This window comes from Vombatus ursinus, unplaced genomic scaffold, assembly GCF_900497805.2.
Source record: "Vombatus ursinus unplaced genomic scaffold, bare-nosed wombat genome assembly UNPS02014785.1, whole genome shotgun sequence".
Classification (NCBI taxonomy): Eukaryota; Metazoa; Chordata; class Mammalia; order Diprotodontia; family Vombatidae; genus Vombatus; species Vombatus ursinus.
This window is the reverse complement of record NW_020954563.1, coordinates 15,505,768-15,521,361: the sequence shown is the minus strand read 5'-3', so window position 1 is coordinate 15,521,361 and position 15,594 is coordinate 15,505,768. Positions and strand designations below refer to the sequence as shown.

The window sequence follows — 15,594 nt, the reverse complement described above, 5'->3', positions numbered from 1 at the left end:
AGCAGAGAGAACACAGGGATCAACGTAGCTAAAAGTTAGAAATAATGTAAAAGAAAAAGGAGTGGAAATATTGTATTGAGTCAACACTTTTGTTCTGAAGGTTAGGAGATGATTCCCCAGAATCATAGAATTAGAAGACTCATTATCAGGTGGTCTAGTCCAATTCGTACTTAAGTAGTAAACCTGTCTACAACATATTGAACAGGTGATCGTCTAGCCTATGTATAAATATAGGGGGTTTTGGTCCAAATTTGTGATTTCATTGGTGTAGGGAACTCTCTGTAAGGAAACTCCACCAGTGGAGATTTGTGTTAGGCAACTTAGTCTTAAGAGTTTGCTGGGGCATTGAAAAGTTAAATGATGTCTAGCTAGGATCACATGACCAGGATGGGTCATGCATTTGAATGTCTTTCCTAACTCCAAAGCTACCCTTCTGCTATGCTACATCTTTCACAAATAGGGTACAAACAAATTATTTGTGCTGTTGATTCATATTTAGTCCACTGAAACTCCTAAATCTTTTTCAAATAATCTACAGTCTAGTCAGGTCTCCTCCATCTTGTACTTGTAAAGTCGATTTTTTAAAAATCCAGCATATATTTATTCTTTAAAATTTTTTTCATTTCAGGGATTGCTGGGATGGGGTTATTATTTGATTATGCTTCCATTCCGATTTACCTATTATACAATACTTGATATATTTAGGTGAGTATTTTGTATTTACATACTGAGACCATGGTAAAATCTGAAATTTCTATGAATAGGTTATATTTAATATGTATACTGATTGTACATAATCAATGTGGACTATAGAGTTTTGCATTTTGAATGTCATATAATTCATTGCTTTATTCGGGCAGTCTTAATAGTGTGCAAAAATATTTTATGGTGCATGTGTGTAATTGTTACATATTACTAGAGAAATTGTTTAAATTGATTTTGCATATAGTTTTTAAAGAACTACTAGCTTTATCTGCATCTCCCCATTTCCTTCAATTACATAAATCACTCTCATTCCACCTAACCTTTTTTTATATTCTTTATTTTCTCTGACCCTCTGTTTTTGCACTTTTTTCTAGTTCTTCCCCTCTTACCCCCAAACCCCCTAACAGCTCATCTAACTATATTCACCTAGCTCAGATGATGTTCTCGTTGTACTCCTCCTAGACCACCATACTCCCTGAGCTACTTCTTATGTCTCTTGCCCATACCCTCAGTCATGTCATAAAGACACAGCTTTAAGAGAAACCAGAAGTGCAGGTAGTACCTGAACTGAGTGCAGAGCAAATAAGCTTTCTCAATGAAGGAAACTGAGGGTGACCACCTGAGGTTGAAGGTATCACAGTCCATCGGTCAGTCAGTAAGTCACAGTGCACAGATTGTCTAAGCTGGAAGAGGCCTTCGACCAGGAAATGTTAGCTCATTCAGCTCCTGATTTTATAGTAGAGGATACTGATGCCACAAGAGAGGAATTTCCTTGTTCAAGGTCACACCGGGTGATTGGGGGCTGTGCCAAGGCCAGAGCCTTGTCATCTTGATTCCTCATATGTTCACTTTTTGCCTTTATGCTGTCTCCCTTGGCAGTAATGTTTTCAGACTTGCTAGGTGCCACCCTTGTTTTGGGTAATTTTTTTTCTCACCAGGAAGTCAGCAGATCCTATCACTTTTTAATTTATTGAAAACTAGTGTGAGTTTACCTATTTATCATAGATTCTGAGGTGGAAGAGTTTCTGCTAACCCATCACTAAGCAGGAATTGTTTTTACAACCTCCTTGACAAGTGGTCAAGAAAGACTGTGTTAATTATTTCTGTTTTAGGAAAGTTTTATCATTCTTAAATGTTCTGCTTTGCAGAAGTTTGCGTGATGAATGTTACCAATTTTAATATTTTAATATGATATGATAATATATTAATATTATTGATTATCCAAACAATTTTTGGATTTTATGTGACATACTGACTTCTCTATCCCTGTCTCATTGACATCTCAGCTTTTGCATATAGAGGCTTTATTGAAGTTTAGAAAAAAGTTGTAGACACACATACCTTATAGAGTCTGGTCTTTTAAAAAGGAGCTGCCAACAAAACAGTGTGGTTCAATAAAAAGCAACCTGGATTCAGAGTCAGATGACAGGGGCTGAGTTTTAGCTCACCAGCTATATGGCCTTGGGTAGATGACTTCACGTTTCTTGGCATAGGTTGCTTCTGCTCTAAAGTAGAGATGATAAACTCACACTGACTACTTCCTGGGATTGTTGTAAGGAAACTTTAAAAGTGCTACATAGATGTGAGTAGTTGTCCCTCTTGTTATTTCCTCTTCATCTGTGTGCTGTCAAAGACAATTTTTCTGGTCCTTTAAGGAATAAAACTAAGGAGTAATTGAAACCACAATTGGAAGTTGATACTGGTTTGAAATTTAAATCAGTCATTTGGCTGGATTGGATAATATGTGACACCTTCATGCATATACCCTGTGCGTGTGTATACGCTGAAAACTTTTACAAATGAGAAGAAAAGGAAGTATTGGGAAAAGAATGGAGTAAACAGAAATGGGCATATTTTTTGTTCACCCAGCCCAGCACTGCTTTATCTGATTATCTCTTCTCTCCCCCCCCCCCTTTTTTTTGTGAGGCAGTCAGAGTTAAGTGACTTGCCCAGGGTCACATAGCTAGTGAGTATCATGTGTCTGAGACAGGATTTGAACTCAGGTCCATCTGACTCCAGGGCCAGTGCTCTATCCACTGCCCCATGTAGCTGCCTCTCTTTTTCCTTTTTCTTACCAGTTCTGGTAAACTCTTATTCTTAACAGTATGTTCACCCCTGGGATTCTGATTTTTCCATGCAAAAGCACATAGGGTCTAATCAGACTAGTGTTAGAATTTGTGATCCTAATTTGCTTCTTTGAAGGGACAGGGAAATTTCCACTTACCAGCAGGCAGATATTGTGGTTCTAGGTCCTATTGAATGAATGTGTGGACTGGTTGATAATGTCTTTTGCTTAAGCTGACTATATCATACAAACTTAAATAAATGGGATCCATGTGACATATGTCCTTCTTCCCTAGGTTTGCACTTCGTTTTATACGTCCCGACCCTCGAAGTCGGGTAACTGACCCTGTTGGGGACATCGTTTCATTTATGCACATATTTGAAGAGAAATATGGGAGGACACATCCTGTCTTCTACCAGGGAACATACAGCCAGGTCAGTGGCAGAGACAATACAAAAGCCATTTTATTGATGTGAATGCATTCTTGGAAGAAAACTGAAGAGCTTTCCCTTTTTTTTTTTTCCACTTAAGTTCTTCAGTGCAAAATTTACAGTTCAGTTTGAGTATGACTTAGATCACATACTCCAGGCATCCATTAATTAGTTATGTGAACATTTAAGAAATCTAGGTTCCTCAGCAAGAAAAACTGGTTGCCACCATTAGTAATCATTGTAGATAGGTGACAAAATTCTGTCAAGGTAAATATCTTGGCATCTTTATGCTTTGAAATAACTCAAGGATTAACCTTAATACAAGTCAGAGTAGGGTGAGCATGGGGCTGAAACTTAAGGTCAATTATTCTTCCCTAACCTCCACCCCACCCTTTTCCCCAATCCTGTACCTTACTGTCCTTTGTCACACATATCCAAATCTTGCCGTTTTCTGCGTGTATAACATATCTAGTATCCAACCCTTTCTTTTAGGCTCAGACAGCCACTGCTTTTAGTTCAGGTCTTCATTAACTCCTGCCTGGACAGTTGCAAAATACTCCTAATTGATCTCTCTGCCTCTTCACACTGTAATCTATAATTCATCTTCCAGTATAGCTGCCAAAGTGATTTTCCTTAAGCACAGATTTGACCATATCATTCCCCTACTCAGTAAATTTCAGTGACAGCCTACTACTGCCTCTAGGATAAAACATAAGCTCTTTGACTTTTAAAGTTTTTTTACAGCCTGGTCCCAGTCTCAATCTTTCTTTCCAGCTTTCCCATACTCTTTAGTCCAGCCATATTGGCCTTCTCTCTGTTCCTTACGTGTGGCATTTGGTCACTTGTGTTGACTTTGAACTGGCCTCTCTCTCTCTCTCTCTCTGGTCTTTGTATCTCTAGTCCTTGGCTTATACTGTGTACTCAACAAATGCTTGCTGATGTATTGCTGTAGTAGATCTTTAGATTTGGGGTCAAAAGTTTAGAGTTCAAATCTCACTGCTTCTACTTAATAGCTTTCTGACCATAGAAAAGTTTCTTCACCTAATTGGACCTCAGTTCCCTCATCTGTGAGATGAAGGAGTTGAAGTAGATGTTCCTTAATGTTTCTTCCAACTTTAAATCAAGCTAAGTTAGGTCATATTCCTGGTACATCTGGAAAGGAGTAGAGAACCACCACTCTGGGAGGCGGAAAGGTTGCTTCATGATTCCTATAGCCTGGATATCTGGAGAGGAAAAATATCTTCTTTTTCTCTTTTCTTCTCATGCTCCACATTTTTCTTACATTTTCACTACTTGCTGCTGCCATTATCATTCTTGATGGTACTTTCTTCTCTTTATAGCATTTAACAGATATTTAAGTGCCTATCTACCATTTATTTTCCTGGAACTTTTTTGGGAACTGTAGATTACAAAGAAAGGGTAACATGGTCCTTGCCCTCAAGCAACTGACAGTCTCTGCTGCTTCAATACCTTCAATGTATCCCAGAGTATGCCCTCACCAGGGGAGCTGCTTCGGTTGTGCATTTAATAGCTTTGTTTTGTTTGCAAGAATGGGACAGAGGTAGAATACAGTGCAATACCACTTTTTTTATGTGACTGGGGAATAATTTTTTCCTCCTTCTTTATAGCCAGTGATGTCAGTAATACCTGATACTCTTATAAGGTTGGACTAGATGTTCACAAGTAGCTGATGTGGCTTTTTAATAAATCTCCTTATATATCATATATGTGTATTTGTATCTATCTACATATATGTATATATATATCTTGTTTGTACACAGTTGTCTTTCCTCACCCATCATCCCTCCCCACCCCCACCCCCATTCTCTCAATTAGAATATGAACTTCAAGAGGACAAGGCGTGTTTTTGCCATTCTTTGTATCCCTGGCATTTAGCATAGTGCTTGGCACATAGTAGGTGTTTATTGACTGCACTTTTTGAGAACTCTATTAACTTCTTTAGCTTCTCTTTGTTTTTGTGTTCTTGGTGCAATTTTAAAACTTACAGTGGCTTTTTCCATTGAGGAATGTTAAAAATTAATTCAGAAAACAGCAAAGCATGAGAAGTAGAAGTGTGTATTTAGTAGGGATTTTTAAAGAGTTATGAAAGTAGATCACCCGTTCTAGGTGTTTTTTTTTAAATTCACTAGTTTTATTCCTTTATTCATATTTCCTGTAAATTTTGCTAAGGATACATGTACTGTGCCATATATAATTAGTTGTTCTCTGTTTCACAAAGGCACTCAATGATGCCAAGCGAGAACTTCGATTTCTGTTGGTCTATCTTCATGGTGATGATCATCAAGATTCTGATGATTTTTGTCGGTAAGTAAACAGATTTCTTTCTCACCTATTTTCTGTTCCCTTAGCTTATGTTTTTAGTCAATATGTTATTCTCATATTTGTGTCTTCCCTCCCAACAGCAATACTCTTTGTTCACCTGATGTCGTTTCCCTTATAAACAATAGGATGCTCTTTTGGGCATGTTCCACAAACAAACCTGAGGGATACAGGGGTAAGTTGTGCCTCTTGCTTTGTTTCATTTGCTTCATGGAACTTATCAAATATCTTCCTTTGGTATTATCATGATAGATAGTGAAGAGGAAGTAATGTCACAAATCCCTCTTCATTATTGGTGGAGCCTTTTTTGTTTTGTTTCCCCATCATAAAATTATAGTTATCAGCCTGTTCTTAGTCTTAATGAACTATCATGGAACATGTCTCTTCACCAGCTACTCTTAACGATATATTGTGTTTTAAAGTATTCTAAATACCTTGAGAGGTCATGTTCATTAGGAATACTTACAACAGGGACTCTTAGTTTGAGATCTTCTTAGAACTCATCTTAGGGTTTGAAGAGTTGAAGAAAAATTAAGTTACTTTCTGGTACTTCCTCCTATGAACATGGTTTACCAACAGTGCATTTAACATGGTCTTCATAGTCTAGTTTTCTTATCTTCTAATCCCTTAGTTTTGGTTTCTTAATTACTTAACAAATCCTATGTACATTGGCTGTGTTGTGGCTGGATTCCTAAGGCTGGATCTCTAACAGTAGAAAACTACATCACTCAATCAGTCCATAAATTTTTTTTCCTTTTAAATCAAATGAACAACTACAGATAAAATTCTTATTATAATAAAATCTTGGGGATTCAAGGACTGTTACTGTTCTTTAGGGACAAAGCGGCCTCTGTGAATCCAACAACAAAAATTACAACTGAGAAGAGCCAAAGATTGCATCCGATGTTCTGTAGTTGATTGGTCACCTTGTCAGTGAAGGAGAAGAGTGTAATGATTAGCTTTTGGTATTCATAGATAACTTGAGAAGTATGGGAAAAGTAGCAGAATATAGAAAAGCAAATTTAAAAAGCAGAAGGGAAAGGAACAGTGAACATCAGCAGATGCTCTGGTAAGATGCAAGGAAAAGAGTTAGCAGTGGAGAAGCTGCAGGTAAAATAACTTATCTGGAATGACAGACAAGCACCTGTTCCTCATTACTGTAATCCTTGAAAACATGGGACAGCGCTAGTGTTTCTGTGGAAGGAATAACCAGCTACCTGTACGTAAGTGAAGTTATTGGAAGGCATGGCAGATCTCTGCAGTGACAAAAAGCTATTATACTACATAGCACCATACTTTATATGACTGACACAAGCAGCAGCAACAAAGTTAGAGGCATCAAACCATTGTTCGATATAAATTCCAGCCCTTTTTTTTCCCCAGTAAAAATATGGGAGGATTAAAATAATCTTAAAGAGAAAATGTGTAGCACTGTACACTGTTAATGTTGATGGATTAGTATAGTACCCTCTGCGTTATCCAGGGACTTAAGAAAAGACAGCTGTTGAAATTCTTTCTGGCTCTCCTAAAATGCCATGTAATTCACCTACCTAAATTAGAAGACCCAGACCATATTCTATATGAGTAGTTCTCGGGAAATGTGAGTACTCTTATCTCTGCCTTGATATTTATCAAAAATATGTAGTTTTGTATAGGTAGAGTTGACTACACTGGATGTATTTTGAGAAGTTGTGCTTTTGGCATTTCAAACTAAGACAATATTAGGAAGTTTATTGTTATGCAGGCATCAAATCATGGTGCTATAGAATAATTTTATGGCTTTTTCATGCTACTTGATATTCAGTATGGTTTTTCTACGAGTAAGACAGGTCATTTTGATAATGTTTGCTCAGACTGGTGCCAAGGAAATTTTTTCCTCTTTGTTTAAAGAGAATAATGACAGGTTGAGTGTTCTTAAAGGTATTGATGCTATAGGCTCCCATAAAATAAAATATTTGGCAGTTGGAAAATTTCATTTTCCTGTAGATTTCGGAGGTGTTACACCTTTATCTGTTGTTAATACTACAAGTTAAAATGAATGGATGGACGTAATAATTTTTTTTCTGACTGATTCTTTTATCCAATAGCCATTTATTAAGTACCTGCTACATGCAACGTACTATGCTTATTGTCACTGAGAGATTGTTTTGGAATTATAGTAATGCCCAGTGAAAGCAAAATTGCTCCATTGCTAAACAGTGGTGGTGATTACCCTGAGCAAGCAGGATTAGTTTCTTAATAGAATTTTTAATGATATTTTTTCCTGCATTGTTGTTTCACTGATTCAACCTCTGGGCCAGGGGTTCAGTATAAGACATTATCACAGAAGAGATTTCATGATAACATTGAACTGTCTTGCTGATGCTTTATAGTTAATAAAGAGATAAAAAAGAGTGTGCTACCACAGGGGATCAACTTTCTCATGAAATCCCTACTGCAATTACATTTCAAAAAAGCACAGTGGCATAGTGAATAGAGAGCTAATTTTAGAGTCAGGAAAACCTGGGTTCAAATTCCACCTTTCACATATACTGGCTGAGTAATCCTGGGCAAGTTAGTTAACCTCTCAGTGGTCTAGGCAGTTATCTAAGACTTTAAGTTTCGGGGAAGGTGCAGATGTGTATTAGTAGAGGTAGTTTCTTCATCTAGAATTCTCAGCATTGAAGAAATCACTATTCCAGAAAATGTAAATAACAATTCAAATACTGACCAACTTGTCCCATAGGTTGAATCAATGATGCAGTTTGTGATGTTGCCTGTACCTGGAATTCCGTTCAACACCAAACATTAAGGAGCGCTTATGTTCTTCATACTCTATGAACAAATTTAGTGCAAATGGAGATAGAAGAGTGGGTGCAAGCTGACAAGGAGGTACCTATGGTCCATTGTTAGTGATGGAGCAATCAGATAGTTTGAATGGTTCTGCCAAGTCAAAACACATGATCAGCGACAGTGTTGTCATGTAGAAAGCATATAGGTATAGAAGTCTGGAGACCTGGACTCTAGTGTTGGTTCTGCTATTTGCTATCTACGTGACTTTAAGCAGTTCAACCAAACTTCTTGTGCCTTAAGTGTCTCATCTATCAAATAGGGCATGGTACCTTTCCCACTTAGCTCCCATGATTGTCGTGAGAATAAAATGCTAGGAATATGTCCAAAATTCAAAATCACTGAGGTGTGAGAATATTAATAGTGTTTATAGTGAGTAATGAGAGAGATCCTTTGTTCTAGATAATTGGTTGTTATAAAGGGCTTGTTGTAATTGAGTTACTAGAGTACTGTCATGGGGCTATCAGCCATGATGTGGAAATAGATTTATTGTTAATTTTTTTTTTTAAGGCAATTGGGGTTAAGTGACTTGCCCAGGGTCACACAGCTAGTAAGTGTCAAGTATTTGGTCTGAGGCCGGATTTGAACTCAGGTCCTCCTGACTTCAGGGCCGGTACTCCATCCACTGCACCACCTAGCTGCCCCGAAATAGATTTATTATTCAGTCTTATTTCTTATAATGAAATATTTATGAAGATGATCTTTGGAGGTATTTTATGGTATTTTTCTTTTTTACTAAAGCTCTTTCAGTCATTAAACAGAACCTAAAGCCTGAATATTGCTCATCTCTCCAGTTAGTTTGCTTGGTTCTGAAGTTTAAATATTTACATGTATCTAGATCCCTGCCTGGGATACTGGCTTATCAGGATTTCCATGAATAGAGAAACCATTGCTTTGTAATCTGTTAGACTCCTTTCTTAATTGAGCAGAAATCACCTTCATTAATTAAACAATGATGTCATCACTACTCTTAAGGGAGAACTAAGCAAACAGGTTTCACCAAGATTCTGCTTTAAGTTGTAGTGTATGGGAGCTAAGTTCATTTAAGTACTTGAATGGAATGCTGTATTTCAAAGTTAATTATTTGCTGGCTTGTTTATTTCAAAGTGGTCCTGGTTACACCCAAGTTCTAGCTTGAGCTCCAGTAGCCATGTGACTTTGAGCAAGTGACTAAAGTTGTCTGAGTCTCAGTTTCCTCATCTATAAAATAAATTCTACCCTACCTGTCTCACAGTGTTGTGAGGATTAAATGATAATACTTGTGGCAGTGCTTTGAAAATTGTATGCTGTTCTCTTTGGTCTCCTCCAGTGTCCCAAGCTTTGCGAGAGAATACATATCCATTCCTAGCTATGATCATGTTGAAAGATCGGAGAATGACTGTGGTCGGTCGGTTAGAAGGTCTCATTCAACCTGATGATCTCATTAACCAACTGACATTCATCATGGATGCAAACCAAACATACCTGGTTTCTGAACGCTTGGAGAGGTACTAATTAACTCCATGTGGGGCAGCTGTTTTAGGGATCTTTTTGGGCCATATAATTGTATGGCAAATATTGGCTACTTGTTTACTGTTGAAGTACTTGAGTACTGTTAAAGACCCTGCTGCTTTCTCTACATTGATTAATACTAAGCAATTCATATTTTGTCTCTTGTGCATATTTACATATATACATGCTATATATGTTATTTTTCCCTATAGGAACTATTTCTTTTTTGTCTTTATATTCCCAGTACCTTGCACAGTGCTTGGCATAAGAGGCATGTAAAAAAAATGTTGATTGGTGTTTGGCCATATTCAGTTTTCATGATTCACGTGGTGGCATGAAATTTTTTTTAAAAATGTTTTAAAACGATATTCTTTTCAAGATTACTCTTCTTTTGCCCTGTCTCAGCATCCCCTATGCCTCGAATGTAGATTTCTCCTCACCTCATAGCACCCCTGACTTTCTTAGATGCAGCTCAGATATCTTATATACCTTGTTCTTTTCCCCTCACCAGCCACTACTGCCCTGTTTCTCAAATCACCTTCTGCTCAACTATTTTCTGTTGACTCACTTTACATTTATGCTGTATACGCACGTATATATCTCACACACACACACACACGTACGTTGTCTCCCTGTTAAAATGCAGGCTCCTTGGAAGTTGAGATTGCTTAATTGTCTTTGCTCATATCCTCAACACTTAGCACATAGGAGGCACTGATGGAGTACCTGTGCTTCGATTGTTTGAATGCCTTTTGGCATATCTGCAGGGAAGAGAGAAACCAGACCCAGGTGCTGAGGCAGCAACAAGATGAAGCCTACTTGGCCTCCCTCCGAGCTGATCAGGAGAAAGAACGGAAAAAACAAGAGGAGCGTGAGCGGAAGCGACAAAAGGAGGAAGAAGTCCAGCAACAGAAAATGGCAGAAGAGAGACGGCGACGGGTAAGGAGCTGTTGTATTGTACCCTTGTTTCTAACACTATATATAGCACAGTGTATTCAACACACCAAAAACTTTGTATCAGTTTTGGTACTTTCTTCACATCTTAGTTGGTTTCAGCAGTTGCTGTGGCTGAAAAAATTAATCTTCCAGAGGCAGATCCTTTAGTGATAAGCTTGTCCTCACTTAGATAGTTTTGTCCTCTTCTGACCAACACAAGTCTCTGCGCCTTTGAAGCTTAACCCACTTGATATAGTGCCTGCCAGTACTCAAACTACTTGGATATCTAGTAAACATCTTAAATTCAATATCTTCAAAACAGAACTCATTATATTTACCTTTAAACCTCCCTCTCCTACATTCCTTATTACTGTAGGAAGCAATACCATCCTTTCAGTTCCTCAGATTCACAACTTAGGAGTCATCCTGGATTCCTCACTATCTCTCGCCTCATATTTAAGCTGTTGCTAAGGCCTGTTGATTTCATCTTTGTAACGTCTCTCAGGTACACTCCCTTCTCTCTTCTTACCTGCCAGAACTAGTGCAGGCCCTCTTCACCTCATAGCTGGTGGGTTTGCCTTCCTTAATTCATTCTGTGCTCCAGTCCATCCTCCATTCAGCGACTGAAGTGATTTTCCTAAACCAAAAGTCTATCCATGTCATTCATCTACTCAGTAAACTCCACAATAAGGCAAAAAATGGTAACTGTTTTAAAGTCCTAGGAGCTAAGCATAGACAACTAGACTATGTTCATGTACTCTCATTTCTTGCTCTTATGTCTTAAGTCATTTGCTTTCTGTTTATTAACAGTGAAGAAACAGGAAGAAAAACTCTTTACTCGGTGTTTTAGCCAAAGTTTCTCAGAGACAGTTTATTAATAAACAAGAATTCCTGCTTGGAAATTCAGACTCATAAAAGTTCCCTTGCTAATTAGAATTTTCTCTGACCCAAACAATCTTTATTTTTCTTCTCTCCTTCCTTTCTTTCTTTTTTTCTTCCTTCTTTCTTAATTCAGTTTTATTTTCAATTCCAAATGCTCTCCATTCCCCCATCCCATATCCCTCTTCTTTTTACTCAAAAGACCGGAAAAACATAGCTCATTGCAAATCTGTGTACTTATGCAAAACAAATTCCTATATTAGCCATGTTCAAACAAAAATTAAAAAGAAAGAGAAGAATATGTACTTAAGTTGCCATTCTTAAGTCTTATATCTGCAGGTGGATAGCATGAGTTCTTTGGAGTTGTGGTTGGTCATTGTCTCGATCATAGTTGCAGTGTGGCTGTTATTGCATAAATTGTTCTCCTGGTTCTACTCACATCTCTTTGTGTATGAGTTCACATAAGTCTTCCTGGATTTTTCAGAAACCACCCCCTTCATCATGTCTTAAAGCCCAATAATATTCTAATCAGTAATCAGTGAACATTTTTTTTGTTGTTGGGCTAGGCAGTGGGGTTAAGTGACTTGCCCAGGGTCACACAACTAGTGCGTATCATGTGTCTGAGGTTGGATTTGAACTTGGGTCCTCCTGAATTCAGGGCCAGTGCTCTATCCACTGTGCCACCTACCTGCCCCAGTAAACATTTATTAAGTGCCTACTATATGCCAGGCACTGTGCTAAGTGCTGGGGATTCCAAAAGGAACAAAAGACAATCCCTGCCTGAAGGAGCTTACAATCTAACGATGGATACAACATACAAACAAATATATACAAAGCAAGCTATATACAGGATAAATAGGAAATAATTAACAGAGGGAAGCCACTAGAATTAGAAGGAATTGGGGAAGGCTTCCAGTAAAAGATATGATTTTAGTTGGGTCTTAAAGGAAGCCAGGAAGGTCAGTAGTTGAAGCAGAGGAGGAAGAGCATTCTGCTTTTATAATACTCCAGACATAAGGTAATGAGGGCCTGTACTAGAATGATGGCAGCATCTTTAGAGGAAAGAAGGGGGTGTATATAAGAGATGTTGCAAAGGTGAAATCTGCTGGCTTTGGCAACAGCTTGATTTTTAGGGGGATGAGAGATAATGAAGAATCTAGGATAACTTCTAGATTTTGAGCCTAAGGGAGGGACTTGGAGGATGGTAGATTTGAGAATTATCAGTATAGTGATTAAATCCATGGGAACTGATGAGATCACCAAGTGAAGTATAGAAAGAGAAGAGTGAAACCCTGAGGCACAACTACAATTAGAGGGTGTGATCTGGAGGAGAATCCAGCAAAAGAGACAGAAGAAACAGTCAAATAGGTAGGAGGAGAACCAGGATAGAGAGTGTCCTGAAAACATAAAGAGAAGAGAGTATCAAGGAAGAGAGTGTGAGAAGCTGCAGAGAGGTCAAGGAGAGTGAGGATTGAGAAAAAGCCATTGAATTCAGCAACTAAGAAGAGTATTAATAACTTTAGAAAGAGTAGGTTGGAAGCCTGATTGAAAAGGGTTAAGAAGAGAGTGAGAGGAGAGAAAGTGGAGGCACCTATTATAGATGGCAGAAGAGATATAGGATGATCACAGTAACAGAAAAATCAGTTGAGAGTTTTTTCAAGGAGGGTGAGACATGGACATATTTGTAGGCATTAGGAAGTGAGCCAGTAGAGAAAGAGAGAGAGGTTGAAAATAAATGAAAGAGTGGGGATGAGTGGTTAGAGCACCGGCCCTGAAGTCAGGAGGACCTGAGTTCAAATCCGGCCTCAGACCAAACACTTGACACGTCCTAGCTTTGTGACCTTGAGCAAGTCACTTAACCTCAATTGCCTTTCCAAAAAAAAAAGAGTGGGGATGACAGAGATTGCTTGTACAAGTGGAGGGATTAGATTTGATAAGATACAAGGCCATTTTGACGTGTGAGACAGGAGTGAAGGGTTAATGGCAAAAGGCTTCTGAGTGATAGGAGATAAGGAAGAGGGGAGAGGAGTTCAAGTTGAATAGCTTCAATTTTTTTATGAACTATGAGGCAAGGGTCTCAACTGAGAGATTGGGAAGAGAGGGAGCCATGGGAGATTTGAGGAGGGACGAAAAGGTTTAGAAGAGCTGCTGTGGAGATTGGGATAGTGAGTTGATACAGAGATACTGCCTAGCAGCAGTATGGGCCCAGTTGAGGTAGTATCATAATCCATGATCCAGTCAAAACAGTTCCATGATTTTCTCCATCTTCACTCAGCAGCATATGTGTAGGAGTGAAGACAACTAATAGTGGGAGTGATCCAAAGCTGAAGCTTGGCTGGGTACAATTGATGATGCAAGAGATTCAAGAGAGAAAGAGAGTATAGTGTTGAATTGGTTTCACCAAGGGGTCAAGATTTGGAGAAAAGATGGAGAGAAGAAGAGAAAGTGGCTAGTGCAGGGGAGATAGCCTGGGAGGAAATTGAGGAGTGAAGGGATTGGAAGTCATGGTGCAGAGGAACAGTAGAGTTTTGTAAGGGAAGGTAAAAAGAGAAATAAAAAGCCAATAGATTGTGGTTGGATAAAGGGATTTTAGAATTCTTAAACGTAGAGATGGTACATTTCTGATCAAAGATATGACTGTCTTTGTGTTTGTGGCTGAAGGTGGAGTAAGTAGGTAGAGAAACCCAGTGGATAGTATATTTGAGAAAGAATTAATATGTATGTTAAAGTCCCCTATCATTTGAAGGCAGGACTTGGGAAGGAGAGAAAAATTGTGGGCCAGGTACTGAACTCATTAAGGAAGGATGGAAGGAAGGAAGGAAAGAAAGAAGGGACTGACCTGGGGGTCTGTAGACACAGGATTTTGATTGAATAGTAGATGAGAATAACATGTAACTCAAAGGAAGAGAGGTTAGTGAGTGATAGAAGAAGGGGGAGAACCTGGAAATGGCAATAAGGAGGAAGGAATGTTACAACGAAATCCCCTGCCTTCACAAGTGAGCCAAGGTGAATGAGTGAAGGTGACCACTACTGTAAAGGGTGACCAGTCAGGCTGTGTCATCAGCAGGGAGCCAGATTTCAGTAAGAGCTAGAAGGCAGGAGTGAAAAAGGAAAAGTTTTAAGATAAAGGAAAGTTTGTTGCTTATGGAACAGGCATTCCAGGGGGCACAGAGGAAGGGCTGGGTAGAGTTAGGTTGAAATTTTGGGGTGCGAAGGTTGAGGGGGATGGGAACAGGAGTTGGTTGTTGGGAGGTAAGGAATAGGGCTTGGATAATGGACTACAGAAATTTAGATCACTGAGATGTAAAGGATTATGACCAAGTTTGAGAATTCATCATTGAGTGGAGGTCACCACTCTTCTTTCTCAGGAAGTTGGAGATAGGATTGGAGGCAAGTACGGTATGAGATGGGAGTTCATCACTTTCATATTCCATAACTTATTTAGCCATTTCCTAGTTGATGGGAATCCCTATAGTTTTCAGTTCTTCAGTATGAAAAGAGCTGCTGTAGATATTTTTATACATAGGATCCTTTCCCTCTTTCTTTGGTTTCTTTGGGGGTAATGGAATTTCTAGGTCAGAGAGTGTGCACAGTTTAATAGCTTTTTGGGCCTGGTTCCAAATTGTTTTCCAGAATAGCTGGACTAGTTCACAGTTCTGCCAACAGTGCAGTAAAGAACCTATTTTCTCACATTCCTTCCAGCATTTGGCATTTTCCTTTTTTTGTTGTCTTAGCCAATCTGATGAATGTGAGATGGTATCTCAAAGTCGTTTTAATTTACATTTTTCTAGTAATGATTTGGAGTATTTTGATGTGGCTGTTGATAGCTTGGATTTCTTCCTCTGAAAAGTGCTTATTTATATCCTTTGACTTTTACTTTGATGTGTATCTTAGAAATGAGATCTTTATCAGAGAAGT

The 15,594-nt window shown here is 38.6% G+C and overlaps 1 protein-coding gene across 4 annotated transcripts in view; it reads left to right on the top strand.

Moving 5' to 3' along the window:
• Positions 1-15,594, top strand: part of FAF2 (Fas associated factor family member 2) — a 76,883-nt gene that overhangs the window by 41,869 nt on the left and 19,420 nt on the right. For all 4 annotated transcript variants that reach the window (XM_027867134.1, XM_027867137.1, XM_027867135.1 and 1 more), the window contains 6 exons: positions 629-705; positions 3,066-3,204; positions 5,441-5,526; positions 5,625-5,716; positions 9,680-9,857; positions 10,629-10,800. In XM_027867134.1, coding sequence (XP_027722935.1) covers positions 629-705; positions 3,066-3,204; positions 5,441-5,526; positions 5,625-5,716; positions 9,680-9,857; positions 10,629-10,800 — 744 coding nt within the window. The remainder of the gene's footprint in view (positions 1-628; positions 706-3,065; positions 3,205-5,440; positions 5,527-5,624; positions 5,717-9,679; positions 9,858-10,628; positions 10,801-15,594) is intronic.